At 43.3% G+C, this 14995-nt stretch overlaps 1 protein-coding gene across 1 annotated transcript in view; it reads left to right on the top strand.

The window, feature by feature from the left end:
- The window catches only part of LOC130537718 (uncharacterized), a 48378-nt gene that overhangs the window by 2043 nt on the left and 31340 nt on the right, over positions 1 to 14995 (top strand). Inside the window, exon 2 of the mRNA XM_057054724.1 lies at positions 2000 to 2076. Within this exon, the coding sequence (XP_056910704.1) occupies positions 2000 to 2076 (77 nt within the window). The remainder of the gene's footprint in view (positions 1 to 1999; positions 2077 to 14995) is intronic.

Genomic DNA, 14995 nt, shown 5'->3' with positions numbered 1-14995 from the left:
ACAAAGACGTAACAGAGAAGGAACAGCTATTGCTGATGAATTATTCAGGAAACAAGGACAAACATTTAAGTCTCGCCAGCTGTAAATTCCGTCAGCTTGAGTCTTTGAAAGCCAAAGAATGTCTCCGGTAATTTTAAGGAAAGAGGCCAAAAGTCTGAACGACGGCTCAAAGTCCAAGTCAGAGTCTGACATCATCAGTTTTGTGATGTTATTGGCACACACGATGTCTTTCATAGCAGCTCTTTCCATTACTGGGGGAAATATGGGTCATACGCGCTAACATATCCACAAGCTGTTGCGTTCAGATGTGCTTTTAAATAAGAGAACGTACTCCTAATCTAACAGTAACCGTAGAGAGCTGAAACACTGTTTTAGATATAGGTAGTGTGCTTGTGTAAAGGCTGCAGAGTGAGCGCTGTTGTGCATGTTGAGGAATGCTAATGTTTCCTTTGAGGCGGTTAGGTGATTAGACCTCCAGCCCCCTGGGTGGAGCCCCTCGCCGCAGCAGCTCCTGCTCTTATTTGATTTGACGTCAACAGGAAGGTCATCTAGGTCCCCTGGGGGTCATGGATCGAGTCCGTGTGTGTGTTTTTGTGTGCGTGTGATCCTACCTGGGGTCAGGGGGGAATGACCTCTGGGAGACGGCTCCTTGGTACTGGGGGGTGTGTGTGAAGGATTAGACAGAGACTAAAATGTTTTCTTTGAGGCTCACAGAATCCTTCTCCTTTGGTCTGAGTTGGTTAGTTGTTTTTCTGTGAATACAAAAAAAACCAAACTTATAGCATCTGTTAACATTAATTTTGGAGCTGGAAATCTTTTAGAACAAAAGCAAAGTTCCTAAAGAAAGTTAGGAAGTTAAAATAGCTATAACCATAAACTGTAACCCTTGAATTAAATCAGAATAGACAAAAGTGTCGTGATCTGGAATATCTGCTGTTATTGTTGTGTTGACGTGGAGTGGGTCAGAATGTCAGCAGTATCATAGTCACCCAACCTTCTGACGTGCATAAAACAGTTACAACAGGTGTGTAAACCAGCTAAACCTCATTTCTGTACCGTCCAGTTTGAATACGAATATTTCGTCACTTTCTCAGAAGAAGGCGTTGAAGTCAAACATCCTTAAGAACAAAATACAAAAGAATTTGAAAGCACTGATATTCATTTTGTCGGCGGCGTTTTCTTATTTCCAGCGTGGCCGTAAATTTTCACAGGAGCGTTTTAGCAGCGTCCTGCTGTCAGCAGAAACTCTGAAGAGGAGAAAGTCTGGCCTCCTCTTGCTAATCCCTACAGCTTCATTCCAGCCCCCCCCCACTTCTTCCCGCTGTGAGCCTCTGGTCGTACCCACCTACCACACACGCCGGCGTCCCCGCTGAGCCGTGCAGGTCTGGGTAAATACCAGCCCTTCAGAGGCTCTGTGTTCGTAGAGGGCTGGAGCGAGGCGACGTGGCGGGAGGCCCGGCTACTCTCCCACTGTTCTGCGGCTTTAAGTGAAAGATCAGGTGTCCCACCATCAATGCTTGATTGAGCTTAAATCTTTTACATGTGGCCATAACTCAACCTCTCACTGCACAGAGGAATCCAAGTCCCACAATTCCTTTGACCTCCCCGTTTTCACCTTTGAGCTGCTAGAGAACATTTCGCTGCTACCAGTGAAAAGCCGCAAAGCGTCATCACGGCCAACTTTTATTCAGGCAGAACCAGCAGGTTGAGAACGGAGTCGCGCGCCTTCAAGGGAAGACTCAGATAACGAAGACAGGTTTATCTGCTTTTTGCGGTTCTTGAAGCAGACTGATTCATCCTCCAGAGCTACTGTATCAGCACTGATACTGATCCGAACGTCCTGTCAGGGTGGACGGACTGCGAAGGTGTTGAAGCCACAGGAAGTGGCGGCCGTCTTTCTTCTCTATAAATCAATGAAAACGACACTTCGTCCCTCCTTTCAATGATCTACGTATTTGTCATCTAACGGAGACGATGTAACGCCGGCCTCTGTTTCCAGGCTCTGCGTGGAGAGTTGCATTCTGGGAGCAGAGAATAACACTGAACAGCTGCTGTGGCGTGGTGGACAACCCGACGGTGAGTCTACCCGTAAAACTCACCAGCTTTGCTCAACTGCGGTCTGATTACGACCCAGATATGATACAGTGGAACCAAGCTGTGCTATCAACACCCAGGTCCACTGTTGGGGTCCATGACCTTTCACCCTCATCTTAACTCATTCAATTTAAGAGAAATGTTGCCATTTTTAGACGAGTTTAAACATATATTAGAAAAGTGTGGTGACACTTTGATGGCAATTTATTTTCGCTCTTGTCTTCCTTGTCCTGTAGTGAGTACTCACAGGGGCATTAGGGGGGCTTTTGATTTAATGATTCAACCTCTAAAAACTGATGAGGGGTGCCAGGTTTTTAACCTCCACTGGTCTGGTTGCCGTGGTTATGGAAGAGGAGGCCCGAATATTGGTTTTGACACTTTGAGGAAGCCTCTTTTACAGCGTTGTAAGAACATGAATCAGTCACCTTTCTTGGAAGCGAGGTGCGTTTTTTTTCTTTACCTTCACACTAGAAACGCAGATTTTGTCTCTGTAGGTTTCATTTACACTTTAAATTAATTAAAATGCCCAATCAATCTCAGAAAATATGAACATGTGTTTAGCTGCTGTGCTGATGAGCATTAGCTATTAGAACACATTATACACTGGTCTATAGTAGCATCATAAAATTGTAAAATTAATAGACAAAGGTGTAGCTCACGACATTTCTATAAACATAATAGAAACAGATGGGCTGTAACTGCCTTCTTTAGTTTCAGCATTCTTTTTTCTGCTTTATATTTGGCACGCCTGGTATCCATGGTGACCATTTATATGTCAGAGGAGTTTTTCAGCTCTGCTTCTCCTTTACCTTCTGTAATTTGAAGTCATATGTTTAAACGGTAGCTGCATTTCCAACATTTGTATTTATTTAGAATCGTGCAGCCATTAATCGCTACTGATGAAAATCACGCCCGTGGCTGATAACGACGGAAAATCTTCCAGTCGTTTTAGCTTTCAGCTTCACAGGATCAGCTCTCAATGGTTCCCATTTCCTCTGTGTAAATCTTGACAATGCTCAAGGTGTGTCACACCTCTGACATTTCGGTGTGAAAAATGTTAGGCTGTGCCCTCTTTACTGACGCAGACACACCTAGACAGACACCGGAAGTTTCCCACCCTGTTGTTTCACGGCCACATCATCGCCAGAGAGAAGAAATGGGATTTTTGAAAGTGCAAAAGCTCAATAGTGTGTTCTTTCAACCTACACGGAGCAGGATAGCCATGCTTTTAAAAAAGCAACGTGAGTTGGCTGAAAGAATTAAGCTGCCAGTTCAGTAAATGCACCAACTGAGCTTTTCTCATTATTGAGTTCTTTGTATTAAAAAAGGAAACTCTCAATCAACATTTTACATCAACTTGACAAAGCTCTTTGATATCCTGTTTAGTCTCTACACACAGTTATATACTGTAAATGATCATACAGGCAGCAGACAATTACTTTGGAGAATGTGTGTGTGCGTGTGTGTGTGCGTGTGTGTGTTCCCTGGCACAGCCGGCTCATGTCCTCTCAGCCCCTCAGTCTTCTCCGCTCCCCTCCTTCAGCGCGACTCCCCACCAAGGATTGTTTTACACTTAATTTTGTTAGTCTTAATGAGATTTCACTAATTAAATCTCCTCCTGGTAGGAGAGCCCCACTATTCCCCCTCCCATTATCCCCACCCCACCCCGCTCTGAACCACCATCCTGTGGTCTGATTGCTTCTGGAGCTGTTTTAGACAAATGAACTTTTTCATGGGGAACGGGGAGACTGAATTTCATGAGGACAGCGCTGTCGTACTCTGTGGATTTCCAATTTTGCACCAAGACGCTCTGCTGCTCCTGAGACAGCCAGTAGGATTTCAGATCTGATTTTTGTGTTTGAGGCAACAGGGAAAAAGTCTTTTTGATGGTTTCTAGTGGACGCTGTTTGTCAATTTCAGCTAAATAAATCTGGGTTAGAAAACAAATCCATAAAATATTTTGCACTGTGTATTCAATATGTGTGTATTGAAGGGAACCTACAAGTGCTGTCAAAACTAAAAATATATACTTTTTATACACACTTGTCTCTCCACTGGACAACTAGTTACTTGTAATGTTTATTTTTTAATTCTAATATTATATGATTAAGTAGCTTCTGTCTTCTGACACTGTTTTTATCTCGATGAAAGAGGTGAGTTGAAACTTCCTCCTCATCTTCAGCAGTTTCAGCCCCGGTGAATCAAACAGTAGTCAAAGCTTCAGAGTTCAAGTGACAAGTCACGCGTGTTCCAGCGACGTGTCCCTAATAATAAACCCCGTATGAGCCGCTGGAAGGGAAATGCTGGGGGTGGGGTCACCCCACTTCAAGCGATGAGGGCTTGGAGGTCATTGTTGAGAGCAGCCGCTCGCCTGCTATTGTGAACTACCCACTGGGAGCGACTATTGTGGGAGCCCACCTCCTGTTTCCTGTTTGAGCCCTGGACACTCAATGCCAGCTTCAGCGGTTGCTGCTTCGGCCAAAAAACCTCCCAAAAAATCCACGCACATTGAGCCGGTGTCATGGTGCTGTCTCAGATAGACCTCAGTCCCGCTACCCTTTCACACATCCACCCAATTGTTGCTGTGGTTCTCTTTGTGAAGACATTCCTGTCTTTGTGAGGACATGTTGCAGCAAGGAAACCAATGTCTTTTCCTAAATTTCCCAAGTTTAAAAGTATTTCCTTTAGAATTTCTAAGAAAAAAAGAATAAAAATGTGGTATTTTTCCTGCTGTGGACGTCTTATGGTCAAAAAAACTTTTTTTTAACCCCCCCCCCCGACACATGTACATATGCACACACACACAAACACACACACTTGGTTGATCGTGTCCCCACTCTTGAGTGGGTGAGTGGGCAATGTGTCAGATGGAGCGTTTAGATGAAGAAGGCTGTTGCTGATCAGGTTTCTACCACCTGTCATTCAGCTTAGGAGGCAGGAAAGGGGGGGGGGGGGGCAGCAGTGGTTGTGAGTGGTGGGAGGGAGGCGTTGGCATAGGGTAACAGGAAAGATGCCAGTGGCGATCTGGCACCAGGCCCGAAACCTGCTGTCGTTGCAGGATCCTTATTGATCGTTGTGAGTTTTCCTGCTTTGATATCACATATCAGACGTTTTGGTTGACCAGCATTTACAGAATGTTAAAAATTGTACAGTTGACTTTAAATCCATCACTGTTGTCCACATACATTAACGTCTAAAATGCCTAAACTGTCTGCTTCTCTGTTTATGCAGCACTTTACAACAACACAGAGAGAAAACTGCTCGAACTTGCACTAACCTAGACCAGAATTCAGAAACCCGACAGAGCGTCGGTGGAATGCCGGACATATTTTGGGCTCCGTTTTGGGCAGCTCTGCTCACGGAGGGAAATTCATCCAGAATCCCTCCTGTTTCAGACTCAAAGGATTTCCACAGGGCTGAGTTTAGCCCAGCCAATCTGACAGACCTCATTCAGTCACTTGTGACATCTGGAATTGAATATTAATCATCTGGGTTTTAGAAATTTGGAAAGGTAATCAACTTTAAATTGCCACTTGAAAAGCTGAAGCTAAAACACTTCCAGGCTGTGTTCCGGAGTCCGGCTTGGATATTTGAGAGACAAAGAAAACTAGAAGGTAAACTATCTGATAGATTGGCTCGGCTGAGTGTTCCGTGAGTTTGGGATCACAATTAGCTTCCCATTTTAGCAGCAGTGTAATCCTATATTTCCTTCCACAACTTTACCTCGATACCCACACATTCTCCAATCCATCAATATCCATTTTTCTTTTTGCCCTGGCTTTTACCCTACCAACCCTAATTGTAATTATGTTGATTTAACTTAGACACATGCGGCTCCCTCCACGCCATCTGAATGGAAGCTTATTAGCTCGAATATATTTTTTTTAGATTTATTTATTACCATTTCTCAGGGTCCCTGTCGGCATTTCCAATTACTCTTGTCGTGTGGCTGTAATTGCCTCCATGCTAATGGCCGCCAGACAATCGTGCTAAATGAGGTGAGGCCGAGAGGCTCGGAGCCCGACTTCATTAAGAGCTAATGGGATTTTATAAGGAGGACTGAAGACCCAGCTCATCAAAAAGCGGGAGATGGAAGGAAAACAAAACAGATGGAGGGGGAGAGCCAAATCACAACTATTCTAACTTAGCCTGCTCCTTCTCCTGCACTCTGATGACAAAAAGAAAGGTTAGTCTCCCTCTAAAACACCAAAAGCTAATTATGCAGCAAGACAAAGTGAAATGTTCACAGTGGAGAAATAGACTTGCTAATAAAATGCACGCTCTGGCTGCCCGGCTGTATATGAAAACGGGCTGTTTATGGTTCTTACTCTCTTGAATGGTAAAAGATGGGACTTTTGTAGTCATGGCAGAAGGTATATTTCAACTGCATATTCAATACAGTTTTGTTCCTTCCACATTTTACAAAGTGAAGGGTACAAACAAGCGTGCGTCTCCCATTTCTCTCAATATTCACTATTATTTTTCAAGCAAGGGTCCAGGAAAAACATCTTTCATAATGTAATAATTTTAATTTTTAGTTACTGTAATTTTAAATATATATTATTACCAGCTTTTTTTTTTTACAGTGTAATTGAATTACTGACCACAAAATTATGTCTTTTGTCACATGACTGCAGAAACACGAATAGGTTTGATTTCTTTGTTTTTAATGTACCGGTAACTGCCTTAGTGCAACCACAGTACAGCATCAGGTAAATCTGCACAAGATCATCCAAAGCCAAAGCATAAATCTGTTGTTTTGTCATCTATGTGTCACTTTTCCTCTTCCAAAATCAGCTTAAACCTTCAGAGAAACCTTTGCAGACATAATTAAGCCCTGATCCTCCTGCACTTCTGGAGTGACATTGCTCTGTGGAATTCTGTTGTGTGCTCTGCTCTTCCAGGATCAGTTGCTTCCAACTTTTCATTTGCCGCGCCATCTTAAAGCCGACATGGTTTGTCTGACATTGGTTCCAGCTCTGTGGCCCTTTTGGCTCTTGCTGATGAAGGAACGGCCAAATTCTATTACACGCCTTATAAACCAACGTGTTCATCTATGAGAGGCCAGCATTATAGAATCAGTAGGCTTAAGTGGTTATATGATTGTTACCACAACCATTACTCACGACTTCCTCTATAGGAGGCAAACAGCCAGAGCTTCATCCGTGTCCGGATGGATTTATTAGCCAGTATGAAGCTGATAGTTCAACAGCTTTAGATAAAATGTGTAGAATCTGTTTCAGTTTCATTTCCAACCAAACTCTACATTCGTTATGTATTTGAGAATGTTCCGGTGACACATCTGAAGCAGATGACTGGAAATACTTCCCCGGACCGTTAAACAACTGAACTGTTGTTTGGGCACTCCACAGGGTTGTGTTCAGGGTCCCTTCATGGTGTGCAAATAAAGAATGGCTCACTCTTGTGAACTGTGATAATGGACTGAACTCATGTTTATTGAATCACATGTACTAGCCGGGCAGTGATGGTGTTCCAGTAAGCCAAGAATAAGCTATAGTACTGACAACTAGTACATGAGGCAAGTGCAAAACTCATAAACCCATGCTAGCGCCACGCATGTTGGACGGCAACATTTGCCGCACATCTCCGAATAATCTATTAGCAAACGTAAAAAATCAAGACAGACGTAATGTAGAAGTGTTCCCACGTTATTGAAGGTGAAGGTAGAAATCCAGACCGGCAATAGCGCATGTTTAAACAAAACAACACGGGGAACCCGACAGCTCAGACAATAGCTGATCCGAAAGAAGCAACGGCATTCTCGCCTCTCCACGGGAGGTCTGTGGGAACCTATCTTCACCCGTAGATGGAAACATGCGCGATGGAGCTAGTGAGACCACAGAGCAACTTAAAGGTGTTAAGTCACCAGACATGAAAATTGCCTGCGGCTGTTCTTCTAGCATGTGGTCACTGGTGTGCAGTGAATCAGCATGTAATGCAATTATGCATCTCCAGACGATGTAACACAGCACAATGTGTGACTGTCAGCAAAGTGAGCCCACACGCCAACAACTACCTTATTTGCTTTCTTAATTTCATATTTCACTTTCTCCGCGGTTCCTATTGGGTCTCTGTCTACAGTGGGGTAAGTGTGCTGCTGTGTAGCTGCTGATCAAACCAAAAGCTAAAGTTAGGCAGCAGAAATGAGACAGGCTGGGGAAAAAAAACAAGCTGTAAACTCTGGTTTTGCGCAGGCCTGTGTGGAATCTTTGTCCTGCAGTTTCCCACAGACAGCTGTGAGGAATCCACTCGCTCGGGCAGATGTGTCTAATCATTTGGGCTGCAGGCTGTTTTTGTCCCTAGAATGTCGTCCGGGCTGCTCTGATGGTGGGATGATGGCTGTGGTTTAAGGCTCAAGCCTGGTAAGAACAGCTGTCCTACAGCTGCCATCGCTCCTGCTTTCCAGTGCGAGGGTGGGGGGTTGAAAAACAGTCCCAAACCTCCTGGGTCAGAGCCCTGGTATGGCGGTCTCCCTGGCAACTGGAACGGAGACAGCGGTGTTGTGAGTGTGTGAGTGTGTGTGTGTGTGAGTGCGCTGAAGGTTAAGACTACGGAGTCGATCCTCACGTTTGCGTCTGACTTGGCTTTGACTCCTCTCAGATAATTTATGTTCCAGTTACAGCAGAACACACCCATAATGGCAAAACTACCACATTCACAACAAAACTAACCAATTAACACTTTTCCTCCACGAGGAGGTGTTACACAAAAGAGCGTCCCCCCTTTTGTTCCCCTCGTTTGAAGAACAAAATGGAGATAGGAGAGATTAGCGAGACACTAGCTTAAGAATAGCAATGGCACAAAAGAGAAAGAAGAAGAGAGCTGAAGGGGTGGGGGTGGTGTGTGTGTGTGTGTGGATGGGGGGGTGGAAAAGTTGGGAGAACAGGGGAGGAATGGGGGAATGGGAGAAGGAAAGTACATGTGTCAAGATACTTGGCTTTGGACCCATCAAAACAATAGTGGTCGTCATGCAAACATCAACACGCATGCGTGTGTGTGCACACACACTTGCTCTCCCTCACTCACATGCACAGAAGCACTCTCTCTTTCTATCTCTCATTGGCAGCAAAAACACTTGCTGACCTGTGCTCAACTATAAGTGCTTTTGCATGAAGGAAATGAGGAAATGATCATGATCACATGACCCCTAAAAAGGTTGCTCAGTATGAGCACAAGTTACTATCAATTCTTGCTGCAAAACTCCACAGTTGTGTGTCTTTAAAGTGCTGCGGTGACAGCAGAGGCAGCTAAAACAGCACCGTTGGGTCCGAGCAACACAGTTTACAAAATAGTTAGCATCACACTCGAAGCCCAACTGTCTGGACTCAAGTTGAGCTTCACCTGTGCGTCATCTCAGTTAAAGTCTCCGAAGTTTAGGAGGAAGTTTCACAGCATGTGTTCTCTCTGCCAGCGGAGCGCAGACCTCCGCGCTGCACTCATTGTTGCCATTTAGTTCCTGATAAATGTTCATCCTCCACCTCAGATGGCCATTGTTTAAAACTCTACACTGTGAGATCTTTGCAATTCTATGTGGGAGCGAGGGAAGATCCAGCCGTTGTGCACGAACTCCAAAGATGAGACAATACCCAATCGCCAGGTCCAAACTGGGAGTTCTGAAATTACTTTTTGATGTTGGAAATTTTTAACTTACCACTTGAAGGAGACCATCATGAATGCAAGTCAGATGTAGGACCACTGTTGCTCAAGATACAGTAGAAATAGAATATCTGTCCTTGTCTTTCATAATAATAAGAGAATTGGAGTCCTGAGTTGAAAGATTTATGGCGTGTGACGATGAGTGATGTCAAATACCCCAGATTGTGATGTGGAAACACCATTAATCCTTGTATTTCAGTCTGTGGCCTCTCATTAAAACCGAGATCTTTTCTGAAGCTTTGATTATGATTCCGTTATATCATTGTATCAAAAGGGAACACTGAGTTTATACGTTCAAAACGTCTCCTTCTGTTGCAGAAATCGCGGCTGCGCAACGCGTTTTAATCAATTGCATTTGAAACTTTGTTTTTATGTCCTTGTCCTTACCTAATATAAATGAACAAAGATGATTCTTTACAGTACTTTCTCACTCCTAAACTTCAAAGTTTAGCGCCCACCGACCATCTGCGGAAGCGCATTTGATGAACTAACCTCGGTTTGAGTTGAGTGTGTAGTGAGAAACTCTGGGGTTTGTGTTACAATGAAACAATGAGCTGCACGACAAAAGCACAGGAACAAGTGCTGGCAGTGACATGAGTTTTTATGTTTCATTGGCTGGCGAAACTGTGAGAGTGTGTGTGTGTGTGTGTGTGTGTGTGTGTGTGTGTGTGTGTGGATTTAATTTTAATGGAGTTCTGGCTCTGCAGCTGTAAATGTGTGCAATTCATTAACACAAGCTCAGCCTACTAATGGTCGAACAAAGTCACACATGTAAAATAAGAATATGCAAATAAATGGAAAAGCAGCCCTGCGGAATCATGAAAGGGGTCAATGCAGACAAAAACACCCAGGTTAGTTTTCACCAACTTCTCGTCCAAAATGCAAAAAAGGGGATCTGAGAGGATTCCAACTGCATTCTGCATTTGTCAGCTTTTTTTTTTGTTCTTTTAAATGTGCTTTTGTTTTAGCGTAGGTATATTTAACATCCTCATCACTTTTTCTACTCCACCGAACTGAAATATTCTCCTTATTTTCTGCCTTTTGGCCTTTTTCCCTCTGTGTTTTTACAGTTAGCAAAAAATAGATTAGCACCGCGGCACCTTCTCAGAGCTTTAGCGACTTGTTTGAGCTGTCAAAACTTGTCTCATCGACATCACGAGTAACAAAAAGAGTCAAAAATGTAGTGAAAATCTTGGGATTATAACCAGGATTCATTGTTGTCAATAACCTCTAATGCTATAACGTGTTTGCCAATAACTAGAAATCCGAGATGGACGTTTTTATGGTAAACTTTAAGACTTTAAAACTCACTTTAAGACTTTATTGAGAGAAGGTTTAGCAGAAATATTGATATTTAAAGTAATGCTTCTTGTGTCTTCGTCCTTCTGGGATTTAAAATGTTCTATGAACTGTTACAGCAACTTTGATATTAAAGGGAATTTATGAAATTTACGACAATAGTAAAAAGTGTCACTATTAAAATAATAAAGATGTTTCCCACAATCTTGCAAGTGCAGAAATGTGGAATAAAAGAAAAAAACTCAAGGTACGATGTGGATCACAAGTGGACCAGATTTGGAAAGCCGATGACAGGAAAACAACAAACACGGCGGCGCCGGGCGTCGTCTCCATAGAAACAGACCTCATGTGAAAAAGGTCACTGTCAAAGGTTTTTCTCAGAAAAAAAGGCAGGAGGATTATTGAAGGAGGGGGGAGCCAGACGCGATAGAACAACAACAAAAAGTATTTTATTATCCATTTTAGAAACCTCCCTCCAAGAATATTCCAACAATGATGAAAATGTCGGATTTAAATAGCACAATTACACGGCTGTGGATGGTGAGAGCCCCCTCGCTTTTTTTATTATGACTTCTTTATTCTCCTTTGAAGTCTGGAATTGAAAAGGCAGAGTGGTGGACAGCCTGCGCGCTGCTTCAGCTTTGTGTTTCGCTGCAGATACGTCGCCCGCCTGCCCCCTCAATCACTCGCACTTCCTTCCCCTCTCCCCTCCCTCTCAAGTCATTTTAATTAAGTCAGTCTCACTGGCATGGCAGGCAAAGATAATTGGAGAAGGTTTTTGGATGCCATTTACTCTAAATAGCGCCCGTTTCTTCCCATTCTCTTGCTTTTCCTCCACTCCCACAGCTTCTGCCATCACCCCTCCCCTCCCGCCCCTCATCTCCCGCCATGCCGTTACCTATCTTCCTTTTCTTTCCTATTTTCTCTCCGTCCAGCGTACATCCAAATGTGAAATATGGATTAACGTGCGCCTTGTGAATTGCAAATTTTGGCCGACGCTGCAATTTTCTCGAAATGACAAATCAGGCACAGCGAAAGGTTTCTGTGAAGCATCTTGCTTTGAAAAAGTTTTTGTTTTGGCGCCTCTCTAGAAAGTCTAATGTGTTTTAATGCAACAGAACAAGTTTGACGGGGGAAATGGTCTTTGATTTGAGTTATAAGAAAGTAGCGTCATTGATTTGTAAGCTAAATCCTCTATTCTTCCTCCTTTAAACTGAACCAGCATCATTCTTACTGCATAAGTCTGAGATTCACATTTAAATTAGAGCAAATGAAGAGAAGGAAGTCCAGTTGAATTTTCTCAAGCCAATTATTAATATAGATAATTAACATACTATTGAATTATTAATATTGATCATTGCAGATACTTCACAGTGAAAGCATCAGTCAGGTTAATAACAGATATTTGGTATTTATAGTTGTTTACATGTGGTTGTGCTGCTTCAAACCTCAGATGTTAACTCTAATAAGGTGTTTCTGAGGGTATCCCTAATTTCTAATGAAGTGCTTTCTGAATGTGCGGAGCCTAAAGTCAATCTTGTCGACTCTTAATAATTGATCGGTCAGTCAATAGAACCGGTGTCCATGCGGATTTCCGCTAGCAGCAGCGTCTCGGTTCTCACACTGTACTCCGCGAAGCCTTTGGGATTTGAGTGAATGTGTGCGAATGTGTGCGAAGTGTTCGTGTGAGGTTCCCGCCATTAATCAGGTGGGGCTGTGCTCTGCTGCTGAAAGGGGTCCACAGTGGGCCACCCATCCAGCCAGGCGCTCTGGGGAGATCCAATGTCCTTAGTGCCTTAATGCGCTCCAGATGTCCCCTCCACCGACAGTGAAAGAGGGGAGACAGAGAGGGGAAATGTAAGGCTTTAAGTAGCTCTAAGCAGACCTTGATCTGGCTCCCAGACTCCAGTTCTGGTCTGTCCAGCACTCCTCGGGGCTGTTGTTGATGCACCTGCACTGATAATTAGTCTTCACAGCAGATCTGTTTTCAGGTTCCCCTCCTGAGTTTCATCCGTGTACAAGGAAATAAGGTGAACTTCCATTGACTGGACACTGTATTTTGGATAAAACATCCCCAAAGAAAAGATTATATGCAGGAAAATCAGATTTCCAGAATCTCAGACATAATAATCTGACGCTTTTCTTCTCCTGCTTATGTGAAGTTGACGTGTTCTTCTGCGCTAACTTCTTCTCTCTCGGTGCCTCTTTCCTCTCTCCTCGCAGGCCTTTCTTTTGGTTTTATTTGCAGCTGTGCCCCCACCCACCCTCCGTTTCACTCTCATTGTGTCTCCATACCTCTGCATTCCACATCCCCATCTTCCTCCTCCTCCTCCTCCATGCTTCCTCCCATGGTATTTCAGGGGAAAATCTAATATAGGTTTGTTTGGATCCTCTGACGGTTCCATTAGATATCTCACTTTACGTCTCGTGCTATAAGACAAACAGCGACTGACCTGCCAAGAGCAGCACACAGAGCCGCTGGCCGTCATTATGTGGTCTACACTTTCCGATAAAGTTCCTCATTTTAGATTTTCTGGATCCATTTAATGAAGAAGTACTTGTCTAAAATGATGCATTTGGACTTCACAAACTCCAGGCAAGGATTCCAAAACCTGGAAACCCTCTTTTATTGTCTTTGCACTCTTTTCCTATACGTAGAATTCATAATCTCCCACTAATCAAGAAAATATTTTTCTTCTGAAAGGCAGTAGATTGTTTGACTGTAAGCTAGGCTATGCAGGGATGTGGGAACCTCGTGCTAACAGGCTAAACATAATCAAAATCAATGAAGGGAGAAATATCAGCATGGACCTTTAGGAAATCAGCAGCTATGTAAAGCCTCTCATGCACAGTATGTAAAGTCTGAACAAGACTCCCTGCAGACTGGACCTACATTTCTGCTCTCTCTCTCTCTGTCTCTCTCTCTCTCTCTGTCTATGTCTCTCTCTCTCTCTCTCTCTGTCTGTGTCTCTCTCTCTGAACATTTTAGCAGGTACATGTTTGACACTTACAGTGAATCCTGTCCGATCATGGAAGAAGCATCAGCAAAAAACTGCAGTTTAAATGTGCTGGTTAGGGTTTCATTTTGTATCGGTAGCTTCATTTAGACTAACGACCATTTTCAATCTGACAGTTGTGAAAAATGAGATGGGTTATCTGAGGCACGAACCTTTCTTTTGAACCTGGAACCACACTAGAACAATGGTGGAAATCTGATTCAATATCACGTTATTCTTTGCAAATAAATCGCTGTGTTTATTCGCACTATAAACACTGAAGAACAAATTACACGAATGAGGAAATAACAATGACAATATGTTATAAAATGCTAGAAAACATCATCTTCAGTGGTACAATATCCTTATTTATTTCTTGAAAGAGGTCAAATCAGAAGATCAAATATGACTAAAACGAGTAAAACAATCTGAACTTATATATCAGTATCTTAACTCCATTTAATGTTATCAGCTTGGCAGAATGGCGATGCTGTTCTATTGTAATCAGCTGATTTATGATTTTACTTCAGGAAGCCAATGAATCTAATCTGGTGTAAAATCAAAGAAGCTGTACAGGCTGAAGGTGCAGATGAAATCTTCTTTACTGAGCTGATGAGAGCGTGAAACTAAAGGTTGCTGCCAACATCCATCCAATCCTAAATACTCGTTAAAGAGCAAATACAGGATTCTAAACTAGTCCTTTCAGAACTGGAGCGTAGAGGAATCAGGAAGAGGTTAATTAGAGCCGAGCCGGTGCTTCTCCACTCCAGTCCAGACCAGCATTGGCCCCATGCAGCCACCATAAGGGCTCCGGCGCTGGCAACACCAGAACCTCTTCAGTAACTGTTTCCATCTCGCAGTTTCTTGTTTACTCCTAATTGCAGAGTGACCTCAAGTGAGCATAAATCGGTTTTGTTTATTTATTGCTT

This window comes from Takifugu flavidus, chromosome 14 (assembly GCF_003711565.1).
Source record: "Takifugu flavidus isolate HTHZ2018 chromosome 14, ASM371156v2, whole genome shotgun sequence".
NCBI lineage: Eukaryota > Metazoa > Chordata > Actinopteri > Tetraodontiformes > Tetraodontidae > Takifugu > Takifugu flavidus.
Note: the sequence above shows the minus strand (reverse complement) of the source record. Positions and strands in the feature narration are given on the sequence as shown.